At 40.4% G+C, this 18,064-nt stretch overlaps 1 protein-coding gene across 1 annotated transcript in view; it reads right to left on the minus strand.

Annotated features, from left to right (window-relative positions):
- Positions 1–724: 724 nt before the first annotated feature.
- Positions 725–18,064, minus strand: part of mms22l (MMS22-like, DNA repair protein) — a 114,650-nt gene continuing 97,310 nt past the window's right edge. The window contains exons 20-24 of the mRNA XM_078400198.1: positions 12,390–12,595; positions 9,316–9,485; positions 5,546–5,642; positions 4,130–4,297; positions 725–990 (exon numbers count right to left, since the gene is read on the minus strand). Coding sequence (XP_078256324.1) covers positions 909–990; positions 4,130–4,297; positions 5,546–5,642; positions 9,316–9,485; positions 12,390–12,595 — 723 coding nt within the window. The 3' untranslated portion in view covers positions 725–908. The remainder of the gene's footprint in view (positions 991–4,129; positions 4,298–5,545; positions 5,643–9,315; positions 9,486–12,389; positions 12,596–18,064) is intronic.

Genomic DNA, 18,064 nt, shown 5'->3' on the forward strand with positions numbered 1-18,064 from the left:
GTTTCCTCTGGGTACTCCGGTTTCTTTTCTGCTTTCTACTGCACAACCGCCAAAAGCTGGGCTATCTCATGCAGGTTTCGCTCGCGCGGGTACTGGTTTCAGAAGGGTTATTTAGATTTTTATGTGGGCAAGTTTGGTGAGATGATCCATATCCAAGTTGTCGAGCTAAAGTTGTCTGGGATGTGGGAAGTTGTCTTCTCACATCCCAGAGACGTGCAAGTTTGTAGGTTAATTGGTCTCCGTAAATTGCCCCTAGTTTGTAGGGAATGGGATACCATGAACAGGTGGACTCGAAGGACCTGTTTCCACACTGTGTCTAAACTAAATTAAATGCAGAGAAATTTCTATCCAACAGTCCCTATCACTCAGGCATCACAATGGCACAGCTGGTAGTGCCACTGCTGAAAGCAGGTTCAATCCTGACCTTCGGTGTTGGCTGTAAGGAATTTGCACATTCTCCCTGAAATCAGGTGGGTTTCCTCTCGGTGCTCCCATTTCCTCCCACATCGTAAAGACAAAATGGTTGGGAATTGGCCACTGCAAATTGACCTAGTCTGATGGTGAGTTGGTGGAAATGTGAGGTAGATTAAGAAAAAATCAACATAAGTGAAATTCAAAATCAATTGCAATAACATTTCTCCAATAACATAGATCAGTCTGTGTTATGGTACTTCTATTTATTTACACACGCCTCATTTACAGTTTATCAGATAATGACTGCAGCCGATTTCAACTCACGACAGAACAGGTAGACAAAAGTTGATTTAAAAGTTTTTACTTAAAATGCTTCTCTCATTTCTCTTGCACAATAATATATTTATGAAACAATACATTTATAAACAACTGTACAGATTACTTCAACATTATTTTTAAGAGGCACTCTGATATTTGCTGATCCAAGCTTCATCTCAGTCGCTATCCTTTTCTAATTTAATGATTTCAGCTTGTCCTTCTTCCCCAAGGTGGACCAAAAGTCTTCTGTACGACTGTCTGTGCAGGAGATCAAAAAAATTCAGAAAGGGATTGAAGAACCAGATTTAGTTTAGTTTAGTTTATTGACATGTGTACCAAGGTACAGTGAATAGTTTTTTGTGGCGTGCTAACCAGGCAGCAGAAAGACAATACACGATTGCAATCATTTACACTGTATTGACTGTCATTTACACATGATTTATAGATAGATTCAGAAGTAGATCATTTGGCCCATTGAGTCTACTCCACCATTCAATCATGGCAGATCCAGCTTTCCTTCTCAACTCCATTCTCCTGCCTTCTCCACATAATCTTTGACACCCTCACTAATCAAGAATCTGTCAATCACCGCCTTAAAAATACCCAATGACTTTGCCTCCACAGCGTCTGTGGCAATGAATTCCGCAGATTCACCACCCTCTAACTAAAGAACTTCCTCCTCGTCTCATAGAAACATAGAAAATAGGTGCAGGAGTAGGCCATTCGGCCCTTCGAGCCTGCACCGCCATTCAATATGATCATGGCTGATCATCCAACTCAGTATCCCGTACCTGCCTTCTCTCCATACCCCCTGATCCCTTTAGCCACAAGGGCCACATCTAACTCCCTCTTAAATATAGCCAATGAACTGGCCTCAACTACCTTCTGTGGCAGAGAATTCCACAGATTCACCACTCTCTGTGTGAAAAAAAACTTTCTCATCTCGGTCCTAAAAGACTTCCCCCTTATCCTTAAACTGTGACCCCTTGTTCTGGACTTCCTCAACATCGGGAACAATCTTCCTGCATCTAGCCTGTCCAACCCCTTAAGAATTTTGTACGTTTCTATAAGATCCCCCCTCAATCTTCTAAATTCCAGCGAGTACAAGCCGAGTCTATCCAGTCTTTCTTCATATGAAAGTCCTGCCATCCCAGGAATTAATCTGGTGAACCTTCTCTGTACTCCCTCTATGGCAAGAATGTCTTTCCTCAGATTAGGAGACCAAAACTGTACGCAATACTCCAGGTGTGGTCTCACCAAGGCCCTGTACAACTGCAGCAGAACCTCCCTGCTCCTATACTCAAATCCCCTCGCTATGAATGCCAACATACCATTCGCTTTCTTCACCTTTCTCCTTTCGAAAGGTGCTTCCTTTTATTCTGAGTCGATGGCCTCTGGTCCGAGACTCTCCCACTAGTGGAAACATTCTCTCCGCATCCATGATACTTTTTCAGACAGAATGCCATAAAATCTGACCACAATGGTATAGCTTAGTTTCTTTCAATATGAAAAAAAATGTGTTAGCTTTAAACTAGACAAGCTTTTCCATTCAAGAATCTAAGTTCCAGCTCCAGTTCATCATTTAAGAATTGTACAATCTCTCTCCAACTAACCAATCACGATAAGGTGGCCGTTGACATTTTAAGTCCCTTTAAAAACGCATGTCAACGTATATCAATACATTTCTGATGACCGCTGCATACAGTAATATTTAAATATATATTTCTTGACAAATTATGATTAATTCCTTGTTTCAGTGGATCAGGCAGCATCTCTGGAGAAAATGAACAGGTGTTGGAAGGTTTCCTCAGATGGAAAGTAGAGGTGGGTGGAAATAAACTGGAGGTGAGAAAACTCACAAGGAATGGTACAGCTAATGCCCTTGCTAACATGGAATACTATCTAGATAATGATAACTAAGTAAATGAGTTAGATGCAAATGGTTTATAAAATAGCCATGTGGCTGGTTATTCGAATGCAACTGGTAACGTTCTTCTGTATAAACAGCAGCAAGCTCGGGGCTTCCATACAAGCATTGTCAGGCTCCAGCCTTGCTGGTGCCTTTGAGAGTCCCATGACTCTGCTCCATTGCTGGGATCATTTGTAGAGATTCCCCTGCATTACACTGGGGATTCACCTTCAGAATCCTACACTGAGCTGGAGAATCCAAGACGTTTAGGATCGGAACCCTTGTTCAGTCTTCAAGAGTTCTGACCCAAACATCACAGAAGGCAGTGGTGGCGAATTCACTGGATGTTTTCAAGAGAGAGTTAGATTTAGCTCTTAGGGCTAACGGAGTCAAGGGATATGGGGAAAAAGCAGGAACGGGGTACTGATTTTGGATGATCAGCCATGATCATATTGAATGGCGATGCTGGCTCGAAAGGCCTACTCCTGCACCTATTTTTTAATGTTTCTATTCCTTTTCTCCAGAGATGCTGCCTGACCCGCTGAGCATTTGCTTTTTGTATCTATCTATAAATCAGAATCTGCAGTTCCTTCCTACACAAGAAAAAAAAAATCTTTGAAATATGTCCACACCTCATTTGGATGATACAATGTGAAAGTAGTGGAATTGTAATGCAATTTATTGTTTCAAGAGCTTTGTTTAAAAAAAGTGACAGAGTAATTGAACGTGGATTTTAGCTGAACCTCTATCCTATTTCCCCATGCTCACTATGCACACTGACACGCAATGGTGCCAATTAAGTAACATCTTTATTTTATTCATCCTCATCAGCTTCCTCTCCAGAGCACTGGCAAACCCCAAATTCAGGCCCCTTCATCATTCATTATTTTAATTGTATAAGAAGTAACTGCAGATGCTGGTTTGAACAAAAGATAGACACAAAAAGCTGGAGTAACTCTGCGGGTCAGGCAGCATCTCTGGAGAGAAGGAATGGGTGTCTTTTCGGGTCGAGACCCTTTTTCATTTTGTTCTTCTTAATTGTTGCTAATAATTAGCTTCATACTTCCTGCCAGGAAGAGAGATTTCCAATTTATAAACAGTCTTGCTTGATCAATGGGATCAAGCCCTATGTCTTCCATTGTAGGGCTCTAATCTTTTGAACTGCAACTCCAATGTTTTTTTTCCTTAATTTTAGATCTTCCTTAAATCATACCACTTCGAGCTAGCTTTTGGCCATCTACTCCAATATCTAGACACAACCAACTGTAGCTTCTGGTTTTCAAGAAAAGGCACAAAGTTTGGGAGAACGTGGATAGGCATATGCTGCCCAACTTGCTAACTTATTCCAGCACAGTGTGTCTTTTTTTTTTACACCCCTGTGCAGATCAGTGTAACTGGTGTTTAATAATGTTTCTGCAAAGTTTGTTGAAATACACTGAAGACATCAACGTCTTCTAAAAATGATACCATTCTGTGAAGAAGACATACCTCTGTGAATTGTTTCTTCCGAGTCCTTGTTTATGTTCAGTGTCCTTTAGAGTTTGACTTAGTGTGGGAATGAGACTGATAACCAAATCTCGATTTAAGACTGCAACCATTTCTACGATGTTGTACACCTGGTGATCGTAGATCCCAAAATACTCCTGAATAAATTGCCTGGAAAAGGTTCAATATCGTCTATTAATACATTTGAAATTCCACAACGAGATCCCTCACAGGTTTAAGAAGCAATAGGCAGATCTCACTTACATAACTTATATTTATAGAAACAAGTGATGCATAGCCAAGTATGTATCAAAACAGACAAACAAGTACAGGTATGTGACTTTCACAACTCAATCTATTCCAAGCAAACATAAATGTAACTTGATGATTTTATCAAAATCCACTCTGAGATTAGCTTCATACTTCCTGCCAGGAAGAGAGATTTCCAATTTATAAACAGTCTTGCTTGATCAATGGGATTTGAGGCAGCAGGAGTTTATTCATGGCTGGAACTGTGCGACAAATTGGTGGAGATAATGGGTGGGGTGAAATTTTTTTTTAAAAAAAAACACAATATACTCGAAAGATTCATTGCACTTAAGAGTGGTGGCTTGCATCCCCAATTGTTAAAGATGGAGATGCAGTGGATGGGCTTGCCAACGTCTCACAATCTTCCTCAGACATGCGGCGGGTACCGGAAGAATGATTAGGTAGGTGTATAAACATGCCCATTAACTAACTACAAGCCAGTCAGTTTAACATTAGTTGTCAATAAGGAACATAATTAGGGAAAACATGAACAGGCTTTTGGACAAATTTGGGTTAATTAAAGAGAGCCAGCACAGACCTGTAAAAGGCTGGTCATCAATGAAACCAACAGAATCTTTCTGCTCCACTACAACACCACTGCTCCAATGTGACTCCTCCTACCTCTAAAATAAATAGGCTCCATCATTTGTATCTGGTTTACCTCATTCAATTATTTTTAATCACTTTCTGATAGCTTGTAGACACTTGCATGCAATGGACATAACATCCTGTTGACATCGCAAAGGAGTTTGTTTGTTTTACCACCCCCAGGTTACTCGAGCACTCAGGGCAAAGTAAGGCCAACCACTCAGTTCAGTTCAAGTTAGTTTATTGTCACGTGTACTGAGGTACAGTAAAAAGCTTTTGTTGCGTGCTATCCAGTCAGCGGAAAGACAATACATGATTACCATCAAGATATTTACAGTGTATAGAGGATTAGAGATTTAAGGATGTGGAGCGATTGTAATATGTAATTGTAGATCTGCTTCTGTGGCTAGCATGCAAATAGTCGCCTTGGTTGGGCGCCATCTTGGAAGGTTACACATAGAATACACTAAATTACATTGCACACTAGAAAGTGTAAGGAAGGTAGACCTTAAAAATACCTACCTTAGTACAGAGGTCAAGTGAGGACACATCTGACAGGGAGTTAGTGACTGGCAATTTTCAATTATACACTGCATGACCTCAGTGGCCAATTTCTTCACTGAAAAGTAAAAAATAAATTGACATGGAATAATTATAAAGCTGTTCACTGCCAAGTTTTTGTTTTCATTATTGGTCATGGTCCGAGTCTACACGGGGGTGGCACTGAACAGGTTAAAAAAAAAAATCAGCTTTGTGAGGGCAATTATGGACTTGCTCTGTTGAATGCAATTCCCTACAAGTTCTCCCCATCCCTACCCCCTACCACCAGAAATGTACGGGAGGATTTAGGTGCATAATTATCTCACCAAGTTCAATTGGCTCAGTTACAACTTGTCGAATTTTGGATTGAACTATTATTCAGGATCTTGAATAGATAACCTTGTGTGGTATTTCAGTAAGGTACTAAAGGACTGTCACATTGCCAGAGGTGTCAACTTTTGGTGAGACATGAAATCAAGACTCCATCTGCCGAAACAGATGAATGTACGAGATGCTGCAACATGGTTTGAAGAAAAGCAAGTTCTTCCAGCTTCCTTGGCACCAGATATCCTTGCAGCAGCATTGCTAAAATATAAGTATAACGTGCGTTTCCACAACGCAAATTGGATATAACTCATTCAATGAACGAGGGAACACTGCTTTCATTCTGCAGGTCTAATTGGTTATAACAAGATTCCGAACAGGAACTAAAGAACCGCTTCAAAGTTACTTTTCTAATTGGCAGGCAGAAAAAAAAAGCTGTCTTGGAAAAAAAACTCCTTTCATGTACCTTCCCCACAATAATCAGACACCATTGTCTCTTTAAGAACAAACCACTACTTTCACTGGTGGAGGCCATTGCAATTAATAAGAGATCGCCTTTGTTGATATTTGTGTAATATTACACAATTATCACAATGTAACATATAGCCTTTAGTGTCATTGGCTTGCAATAACCAAAATAAATTTATAGTTATTAAAAAGCCTGTGGGCAAAAGCAACTTTGTATTGCAAGTCTGAAAGCCTCTGGCCCCGAAACCTCTTTCCCCATTGATAAATTGTTTTATAACATGATTTTCCATAACAGAAGGTCTAAGGAACATAACTATCGCGTTATAGCAGAATTACCAGTATATGACCGTGCACATGTTGGCTGCTATTTTGGACCTCACAGCATGAAAGTTCTTCCTTTTATCCGCATAATTGCAGAATTCAAAGAATTGCATTGCACTGTATAAAGCTTTTCTTTAAAATAAGCTGAAACTCTGTGGCATCATTAACTAAAATACAATGGAAATTCAGCACATCCAGATTGAAGACTCTGAAGACTGAATGATGAAAGCAACATCAATGGGGGAAGATCAATTGGGCCAAATATGCCACTGAATATTTATGGCTTTAAATTAAGTCACAACCATCTTGATGGCCTCATAAAGTCCAGTCAGACAGAACAAAGTTTTATAATTTCTACTGACTCCTGATGTGGAGGTTAAAATGAAGTTATATCTCAAGGAAAGTCAAGCAAGTACAACTGAAATCCATTGCCATGGCAATTACATCTTTAAAGCGATGTGGCACAGTTGTGCAATAGTACTACTTAATTCTCAGTTAAACAATGCAGTTTGATTAGTTAACTTTTAATTTAAATAGTGAATGTAAAGTTATCAAATGACAGGCAGCAAATGCCTGTTGTTTGATAACTTTAAATTTAAATAGTGAATGTAAAGCAAAATTACAATGTCTAGCTGCTCTGTCTCATAAAACTAGTTTAGGTAAGAAACAAAACCATGCACATTACTTAAATTGAATCGGTAGATAAATTAGAGCGGTAATCTACATCATACTGACTGCCACAGTTTGCACACATTAGTGCCATGTATCATTTCCATAAAGGTGGCGTAGCGGTAGAGTTGCTGCCTTCCAGCGCCAGAGACCCGGGTTCAATTCTGACTACAGGTGCTTGTCTGTATGGAGTTTGTACATTCCCCCTGTGACCTGTGTGGATTTCCTCCGAGATTTTCGGTTTCCTCCCACACTCCAAAGACATAGAGGTTTGTAGGTTAATTGGCGCTGTAAATGTAAAATTGTCCCTAGTGTGTGTTGGATAGTATTAATGTGCGCGGAACGCTGGTTGGTGCAGACTCGGTGGGCCGAAGGGCCTGTTTCTGCGCTGTACCTCTAAACTAAATTAAGCCAATCAATGCGTTATCAATCAGAAATTGTTGCCAATGTTTGCTTATAATTGTTGCCAAACTTCAGTATGTTTGCTTTTAATACAATAAAAACTGAGCTAGATAAACAACATCCATAATACTACTTGTTATTTCCTTCCATCCTGTTCCATTTAGAACACGTGAGTGGCTTCAGCACAGGCTGTCATGTCTGTTGTTAATTCAGATGCTCCTGTGGCCTCTGATAATGCCATCATGTGACAAATGCACTGGCATCATACTCAACATTTTTTAAAGCTGTGTGCCGCAAATGTTACATTTAATAACTCAAGCGCATTTTTACCTCCTGAGGATACTGTTTATTTAAGTTTTAAAAAAAAGCCAGTTGTAACAGAATTAGGCCAACACACCCCAAATCAGGCAACTTCCCCAGGGTGATGTGAGCTCATCATATTTGTCACTGTGCTGCAAGCTTCGTGCTTAGGGAGAAATGGGAAAAGGTCAGTGATGTACCGTTGTGGCTTCTCGGATGTGCACAAAATAAACACTAATTTGCCAACAGGTCCCATCACCTGCCACATAAATTGAAAGCATTCATTCCTCAGCTGGACAGGTTAGATACGTTGTGGCAGCACAGCGTCTAAACTTGAGAGATGAAAGAGCAAATCAAAATATAAAACCTGACACAAACTAAGTTTATCCTACAGCTATATGTAGCACATCAGTTACTAACGAGAGGAGTCGACGGTTGATGCTGAACCTTGACTATTTTCTGTGGAAACAGTTTTTTGGGCTGAAATCTGACAAAACTAATTCTGGTTACTTCCTGCTTATGAATGAGACATGAAGCCAAAGAACATCCACTCATTTGTAATTCCCTTGAAATTGATGGGATCGGTGCAAATGCGGCTGAAATTTAAGCTTATTAGGTCATGACAACGTAAGTTGTCGTGATTTTTTTGGTTGTTTTTACACACCAGGAGAAGTATCCCCAAAACTGGCCCTGGTACCAGGTGAACTGAAAATGAAAAGCAAGTTTCACTTATTGTGTTGATTTGAAGGTCTTGAAACACTAAGATTTAAGATGCAACTTTTGAATGCAGCGGCAGTAAGTAATGGTTAAAATTTTGACCAGGATGCCGTCCATGAATGGAATTTTTTTTTTAACAGAAAAGGAAAACCTTGGCCTTTTAAAAAGCTGCCTGATTACGCAGGTTTGTGGCACGTTCTAAAATTGGTGAAGTGCAAACGTCCGAGTGAAATCTTATATTGAGGTTGGTGGGGGGGGGGAGGAGATTAAATGCTTTTCCAAATAAGTGCAATCTGTGCCGGAATCGACAAATGCACCTAAAGGAAAAACTCTATTCTGAAGATTTTGGACCACATTTTCCTTCTCCTTCGTTGAGGAAAAAGAGGCTTGAGATTGGATTTCAACCTCACCCGCGGTTGACTGGACCTAATAACCGTGATACTGTGAAAATGTTTGCCGCTTCAGTCTTCATTTCCTAGTCGAGCAATGAATGAGCAATTAAACAGAATTGCAAAACTTATCAATCAACTGGAGATTATGAGAAAACATACCTTGCGGTTCATTGACCAACATTAGACATTTCAGCACGGTTGGTAAGAGGAGCTTGGCCTCGCTGGCTGCATCACTGTTTTGGTTCCTTCGTAATAGCTCAAAAAGAAATGACAAGGTTGCTGCTAAGCGAGGAGGAGGTGCGTGACTTCTGAACTGCAAGTAGTTCTCACTGGAGAGGATAATTGATGAGGATAAGATCAGAAGCTGTGGAGGCCATTCACATGCACTGAAAGTATTGACAATCAAAACTTGTACAAATTAAACTTCTAATATGTTACAACGTATTAATCTGTACAACAAGACTATGATATTACCCTAATACATGGTACACATTCATTGAAGAGACTGGATCTCGAAATACTAAGGCCTACTTTTCACCTCATAAGCTTTTCACTGTACCTCGGTACACGTGACAATAAACTAAACTGTTAACTGTTCTTCCTTTGTGTTTTGTGGCTCCATGAAGAATGCCGCCTGGATTAGAGGGTATTGCTTATAAGTTGGACACACTTAGACGTTTTTTTCTGGAACGTCGGAGGTTGAGGCGAAACCAGATGGAAGTATATAACATTATGAGAGGCATAGAGAGGGTGGACAGTCAGAACCTTTATCTCTGGGTGCAAACGTCAAGAATGAGCACCATAGCTTTAAGGTGAGAGGGGTAAGGTTTAAAGCAGATTTGCGGAGCAAGTTTATTTTTTTAAACACAAAGTGGTGAGTGTCCAGGGCAGTGGTGGAGGCAGATACAATACTGGCACTTAAGAGGCTTTCAGATAGGTATATGGATATGCAGCGAATGGGGAAATATGGATCATGCGCATACAGAGGAGTTGCATTCCTGGCTCAAATTATGAACTAATGAAGGCAAACATACCGCACACCTATTTTAGCAGCTTATTTGCTTGCATTGACATTTTCAGTGAGCTATGGACCTGGACCCTAAAAGCCATCTGTAGAACATCAATGCTCTTTAGGGACTTGGAGACTAAGGGACTTTATACTCTCCTCTTAGATTCGACCTCTCGACGTGCAACACCTCGTCCTTGCTTGGTTTAAAATCCATTTCTCAGCCCATTTCTGTAGCTGATCTATATCCTGCTATATACTTTGACAGCTTTCTTCGCTGTCTACAACTCCACCAATTTTTGTGATGCCTGCAAACTTACTAACCAGCCCATCGATATTTACATTCATATGCATTGTACACAATTGAGGTGGCAGCACAGATCCCTGTAGAACTTCCCTGCTCACAGATCTCCAGTCAGAATTATACCCTTTCACCAAAACCCTCTGTCTTCTCTGGGTTAGCCAGTTCAGAATCTAAATGACCAAGTCACCGCGGATCCACCACATCTTAATCTTCTGGATCAGCCCACCGTGAGAAACTTTATCAAATGCCTTACTAATATCCATGCTGACATCAACCCTCAACAATCACCTTCGTCACCTCCTCAAAAACCTCAATCATGTTCGTAAGACATAACCTCCCACAAACAAAGCCCTGCCGCTTGTCCCTAACTAGCCAATATTCTCCTAAATACGAGTAAATTCTATCCCGAAGGTCCTTTCCGATAACTTCCCTAGTGTTGACATGAGACCCACCAACCTAGAATTTCCTGGATTATTTCTACATCCCTTCTTAAACAAAGGAACAATATTGGCTACTCTCCAGTACTCTCAACTGTGGCCAGAGAAGATAGAAAGATCTTCATCAAGGCTCCTACGGTCTCATCTGTGGCCTCTCTCAATAAAGTCTTAATAAGGCAGCCCAGCGATAAAAAAACGTGCATGTTTATATAGTTCCTACAATTTAAGATAACATTAATTTAATGATCTAATTTTATCAATGTCTTGACTCAAATTGAATTGCATTTTCTAGGGCCCCTTTATACACATTTCAAGATGATGTTGTGCCCTTGGACTGCAACGTGTAGGAAGGAACTACAGATGCTGGTTTACACCAAAGATAGGCACAAAATGCTGGAGTAACTCAACGGGACTGGATAGAAGGAATGGGTGATGTTTTGGGTTGAGACCCCTCATCAGACTGGTCTGAAGCCTGAAGAAGCCTGACCCGAAGTGTCAGCCATTCCTTCTATCCAGAGATGCTGCCTGTCTCGCTGACTTACTCCAGCATTTTGTGTCAACCCTTGGACTGCAAGTTGTAAACTAGGCATATATATGTTTTCATCCAATCCACCCACTTGATATCTGTTCTACGTCGTCAATTGGATTTGGCACTCTTTCAGTGGGAAGATTTGGGTATCATACAGTTCTTCCTGACGATTACCATTTATGCTTAATCATAAACAGGTATGCAAATGCAAGGGCAAACCGAGTCTAGATTTTGAGTGACAGTCAGGATTCTCATTTAAACAAAACTACCCAGAAATGAACCATCTCAAACAAAATGTGCAATTATAAACTGATGGCTACAGTCTGAATATCCTTGCAGGAGGTCTGCTTTGGTCTGCAGAACACAAACTGTTGAGCAACAAGGTCGTTTATCAAATTAATGTGTTCACCTTTGATCTGCAGATACTGCATTTGGTCTCCACTTGAAACTCTCCCGCATAATGTTTGAGTTTAGTTTAAAGTAATTTCCTTATCTCATATTCGCATTGAATAATTAAGAATAACTTTCCCAAAGAGCTGGACTAGGATAGAATCAACACAGCACCAGATCCCTGCAGCAGTTGCAAGTTCTGAGTGAGCACTGGGACCAATGGTGACAAGTGTGTTCTGGTCCTCAAAATTAGTAATGGATGTACAAGTTCCTTCAATTAGCAAAGCACTTAAGGAAAAGGTAATGAGTGAAGGCGTTGGTGGACAGGTTATTTAAATAATAAATTGCTTTACAAAAGTGTTATTCTGAGTCTACCTGATGCAGCAGAGATAACGAATTCTTGAACATCTGTAATTAGCTTTTGAAATATATATATATATATATTTTAAAATCACCTGGGTACAAACCATGACATGCTGCGATAGAAAATTGCCAATTTCACACAACTACTCGACGAATACATACTGTAAAACGTCATTAATATAGGATGGCTCAAAAATCTTTTACCTTATAACCAGAACAAGGGTGCTCCGCAGAATCTGATGTTGAGCCACTGCGGTTGATTCACAGAGTGCAAGTAATATAGGATGATTTACGACGCCTGACCCCGTCAATGGAAGGAAACGTTCAAAATACTTCTGGATAACATTTCGAAGCAGCTGCTTAACGTAAGCAGTCTGAGCTGTTATTTGTCCAACAATGGTTGCCAGTCCCTGAAACAAGAAAAGTTACAGACTGTGTTCAACTCCAATCCATATATTTCAAAAAATCCCTCTTTTCTTCTTTTCCTTGGGTTCTCAAATTGAATCCACTCGTCCCACGATATTTTGCACTCTGCATCTTCCCCTTTGCTTTGGGCATTGTACTCATGTTTGCATCTGTGTATAGAAAATCCCATCTGTTTGGATTGCATGCAAGACAAAGCTTTTCAATGTACTTCAGTATATGTGGCAATAATAAACCTGAACCAACTCAGTCAAGGCAGGCACCAAGATGACTAAAACTAAGTGGTTCTTTATTGCTCCACATTAAAATTGGGGCTTGAACGTTCCATTTTCCTTTTGGTTCCATTTAGGCGCCTTTTGGTTTATGGTTGTATTCAGCAAAATTAGTTAATTTTAGCTCTTGAATGTCCAATGTCGTGTGAACTCTTGCAAGTGACATTGCCAGAGAGGGAATCACATGTGCACAATTTCCATTTCAGCAATTACAGTATTCATTCTGTGATCATTCATGACATTATAGAATGTAAACAGGATATTTGCAGCAGGATTGCTGCATTACCCAGGTAATGGTCATTTTCTACATCAGTCACCATGCTTGCATTGTATTGCAAATCATTTCAAAACCCCTCTGGTGAATACTTACTGTAAACCTATCAGGTATGTGGAGGAGTTCTTGCTGCAGGTGTTCTTGCAAAACAGCAAGATGCCCATTCACATTCAATATGGTCCCCGATTGCATATTGCTGGACAAATTCATGCTTTTGCTGCTTAATTTTTTCATCTTTTGTCAAATGAAAAATTTATTTCCCATAAATGTGCACAGCCTCAAATCTGCTAATTCTTACTCCTCTGGCTTCCCCCGCCCCTCACCCCCCACCACTGTCAGACCACTGACCAGCATGTTCCGCTGTCAAGGAGAATTGGTCAGTCGCCTATGTGTGCTTTTTGAATAGCCGCCTGCAGCATATTGAGAGCAAATCTTATTTCTACACTGGTGACAATTATTGCAAGTGTGAAAGATTACTGGTGAAAATTAAATGAGTTTCCAGGTTTTCTTTTGAGTCAGAACTAAAAATATTCAAGTCCTAATTATAAATAGGATCATGAATAGACATCAAATTAAGAAATGTCTTCAATGACTAGTCAACACTGTTTTAGGGTATGTTTGACAAAGTAGGCCTATTATTGTTAAGGGGGAAGGCAGAGAAATATTTCCACACCAACGTGGCACAGATGAAAAAGAATCACCTCCAATATTTCATGTCAAAATCAGGTATTGCCAAGAATAGAGTTGGAGAACAGAGTAGAGCTGAGGATAGACAAAAAATGCTGGAGTAACTCAGCGGGACAGGCAGCATCTCTGGAGAGAAGGAATGGGTGACGTTTTGGGATCGAGCCCCTTCTTCAGTCTTCAGACCCATTCCTTCTCTCCAAAGATGCTGCCTGTCCTGCTGGGTTACTCCAGCATTTTGTGTCTATCTTCGGTTTAAACCAGCATCTACAGTGCCCTCTATAATGTTTGGAACAAAGACCCATCATTTATTTATACTCCACAATTTGAGATTTGTCATAGAAAATATCACATGTGGTTAAAGTACACATTATCAGATTATAATAAAGGCAATTTTTATACATTTTGGTTTCACCATGTAGAAATTTATACAGAGTCCCCCCCCCCATTGTGTTTATACATAGTCCCCCCATTTCAGGGCATCATGTTTGGGTCACATGGCTTTACAGGTGTTTGTAATTGCTCAGGTGTGTTTAATTGCCTCCTTAATGCAGGTATAAGAGTGCTCTCAGCACCTAGTCTTTCCTCCAGTCTTTCCATCACGTTTGGAAACTTTTATTGCTGTTTATCAACGTGAGGACCAAAGTTATACCAATGAAAGTCAAAGAAGCTATTACGAGACTGAGAAACAAGAATAAAACTGTTAGAGACATCAGCCAAACCTTAGGCTTACCAAAATCAACTGTTTGGAACATCATTAAGAAAGAGAGCTTACTAATCACAAAGGAATTGGAAGGCCAAGGAAGACCTCCACAGCTGATAACAGGAATTTTCTCTATAATAAAGAAAAATCCCCAAACGCCTGTCTGCCAGATCAGAAACACTCTTCAGGTGTCAGGTGTGGATTTGTCAATGACCACTGTCTGCAGAGAACTTCATGAACAGAAATACAGAGGCTACACTGCAAGATGCAAACCATTGGTTGGCCGCAAAAATAGGATGGCCAGGTTACAGTTTGCCAAGAAGTACTTAAAAGAGTAATTACAATTCTGGAGAAAGATCTTGAGGATCGATGAGATGAAGATTAACTTATATCAGAGTCATGGCAAGAGCAAAGTATAGAGGAGAGAAGGTACTGCCCAAGATCCAAAGCATACCCCTGATCTGTGAAACACGGTGGTGGGGGTGTTATGGCCTGGGCATGTATGGCTGCTGAAGGTACTGGCTCACTTATTTTCATTGATGATACAACTGCTGATGGTAGTAGCATAATGAATTCTGAGGTGCATAGACACATCCTGTCTGCTCAAGTTCAAACAACTGCCTCAAAACTCATTGGCCAACGGTTCATTCTACAGCAAGGCAATGATCCCAAACATACTGCAAAAGCAACAAAGGAGTTTTTCAAAGCTAAAAAATGGTAAATTCTTGAGTGGCCAAGTCAATCATCCGCTGAACCCAATTGAGGATGCCTTTTATGTGCTGAAGAGAAAACTGAAGGGGACTAGCCCCCAAAACAAGCTTAACCTAAAGATGGCTGCAATACAGGCCTGGCAGAGCATCACCAGAGAAGACACCCAGCAACTGGTGATGTCCATGAATCGCAGACTTCAAGCAGTCATTGGATGCAAAGGATATGCAACAAAATATTAAACTCGACTATTTTCATTTACATGACATTGCTGTGTCCCAAACATTATGGTGCCCTGAAATGGGGGGACTATGTATAAACACTGCTGTAATTTCTACATGGTGAAACCAAAATGTATAAAAATGGCCCTTATTAAAATCTGACAACGTGCACTTTAACTACATGTGATTTTTTTTCTATTACAAATCTCAAATTGTGGAGTACAGAGGCAAATAAATAAATGATGGGTCTTTGTCCCAAACATTATGGGGGGGGCACTGTATCTGCATTTCCCTCCTACACAGAGTAGAGACTCAGAATGGAAATTGGACCAGGAATATTAGAATGGTGACTTTTGAAAAGCAAGGGTTTGAATCAATAGAACAGCTCCTCTCACCTCAGTTAAACTGGTTACATAGAAACATAGAAAATAGGTGCAGGAGTAGGCCATTCGGCCCTTCGAGCCTGCACCGCCATTCAATATGATCATGGCTGATCATCCAGCTCAGTAGCCTGTACCAGCCTTCTCTCCATACCCCCTGATCCCTTTAGCAAAAAGGGCCACATCTAACTCCCTCTTAAATATAGTCAATGAACTGGCCTCAACTACCTTCTGTGGCAGAGAATTCCACAGGTTTAGGGAAAGAGGAGTTGCTCCATCTAAACTGATCTGACACTAGTCTGGCAAACTCTATAACAGCTGTGATGGATGAGATTTTAACTGTGTGCTATGCTCAAGTGGGGCAGGTGGGAGTACTTAAAAATAGTCAAAAGCAGTAATAGAAATGTTAAGTTCGTTAAATAATGATTTAGAATAGACAATAGGTGCAGGAGTCGGTCTTTCAGCCCTTCGAGCCAGCACCGCCATTCACTGTGATCATGGCCTATCATCCACAATCAATACCCCGTTCCTGCCTTCTCCCCATATCCCTTGACTCCACTATCTTTAAGAGCTCTTTCGAACTCTCTCTTGAAAGCATCCAGAGAATCGGCCTGCACTGCCTTCTGAGGCAGAGAATTCCAGATTCACAACTCTGGGTGAAAAGATTTTTCCTCATCTCTGTTCAAAATGGCCTACCCCTTATTCTTAAACTGTGGCCCCTGGTTTTGGACTCCCCCAACATTGAGAACATGTTTCCTGCTTCTAGTGTATATAATCCCTTAATAATCTTATATGTTTCAATAAGATCCCCTCTCATCCTTCTAAATTCCAGTGTATACAAGCTCAGTCGCTCCATTCTTTCAAAATATGACAGTCCCGCCATCCCGGGAATTAACCTTATGAACCTATGCTGCACTTCCTCATTGGCAAAAATGTCCCTCACATTTGGAGATCAAAACTGCACACAATACTCCAGGTGTGGTCTCACCAGGTGCCCTGCACAACTGCAGAAGGACCTCTTTGCTACTCTACTCAACTACTCTTGTTATGAAGGCCAACATGCCATTTAAGGAAAAATAAGCAGTACGAGTCCAGATATTGCAAAGCCAATACCAAATGAAAATAACAGCAATAAGTTTACATATGCAGCATCTTTAATAACATACTCTACAGCACAGGAACAGGGCCTTCAGCCCACAATGTCCATCCCGAACATGATGCCTTTAAATTAATCTCCTTAGCCTGAACGTGATCCCTATCCCTCCATTTTCTGCATATCCAAAAGTCTCTTAAATCTCACTCTTATATCTACTTCTACCACCGTCACTTCTATCAGGTCTTCTCTCAGTTTCCAACGGTCCAAAGAAAACAATCCAAATTAAGGCAGCATTAAGTGTTTCAATGTTTGGAAAAAATGATCAAACTTCATGGGAGCACGATCAAACAAATATGATCGTGAGACATGTTATGAAATACTAAAGCAAATGACCAAAGATTTGGTTCGATGGTTAAATAGGTAGAGAGCAAGGATACTTTGGGAGTGAATTGCAAAACCTGAAGCTTTGACTGCGTGGCCCCTAATGGTGATGCTTTAAAATGTATCCAAGCAGACACAAAACACAATAATGCAAATATTTTGGTGACTTAATGGGCTAGAGGAAATTATAGATGTAGGGAGCAGCAAGGGCATGGAAGGATATGAAAATAAGAATAAGAATATGGAAATCAAGGACATTATGTAAGCAGGAGCCAATGTAGATCCAATGTAAATCATAAAAGTCAGAGGTGACAGGCGAAGAGCACATAGGCAGCAGATTATCTGGAGGACCTTAAATTTACAGAGTACAAGGGAGATTAGCGAAACATGTATAAGAATAGTCAATACTAAAGATGTCAAAGACAAATATGAAACTTCCAACATTAGAACAGTTAAGTTGGGGACAGAGTTGGGCAATGTCAAGGAGGTGAAAGTAGGTGATATTACTGAGGCCACAGCAACACAGTCCAAACTTTATTGGATTAGAAACCTCGACAATGATTGCAAATCATGTGAAGTCTGGATCAGTTTCAGAGGGTTCCAGTTGAATACCTGGAAAATAGTGTGTACAGCAGGAATCAAAGATGATGGCTTTGGTCCTCCCAGTACTTAGTTTGAGGACATTTATGCTCACCCAGTATTGGAAGATAGAACAACAATGCGTGACATTAGAGATT

Source organism: Rhinoraja longicauda, chromosome 5 (genome assembly GCF_053455715.1).
Source record: "Rhinoraja longicauda isolate Sanriku21f chromosome 5, sRhiLon1.1, whole genome shotgun sequence".
NCBI lineage: Eukaryota > Metazoa > Chordata > Chondrichthyes > Rajiformes > Arhynchobatidae > Rhinoraja > Rhinoraja longicauda.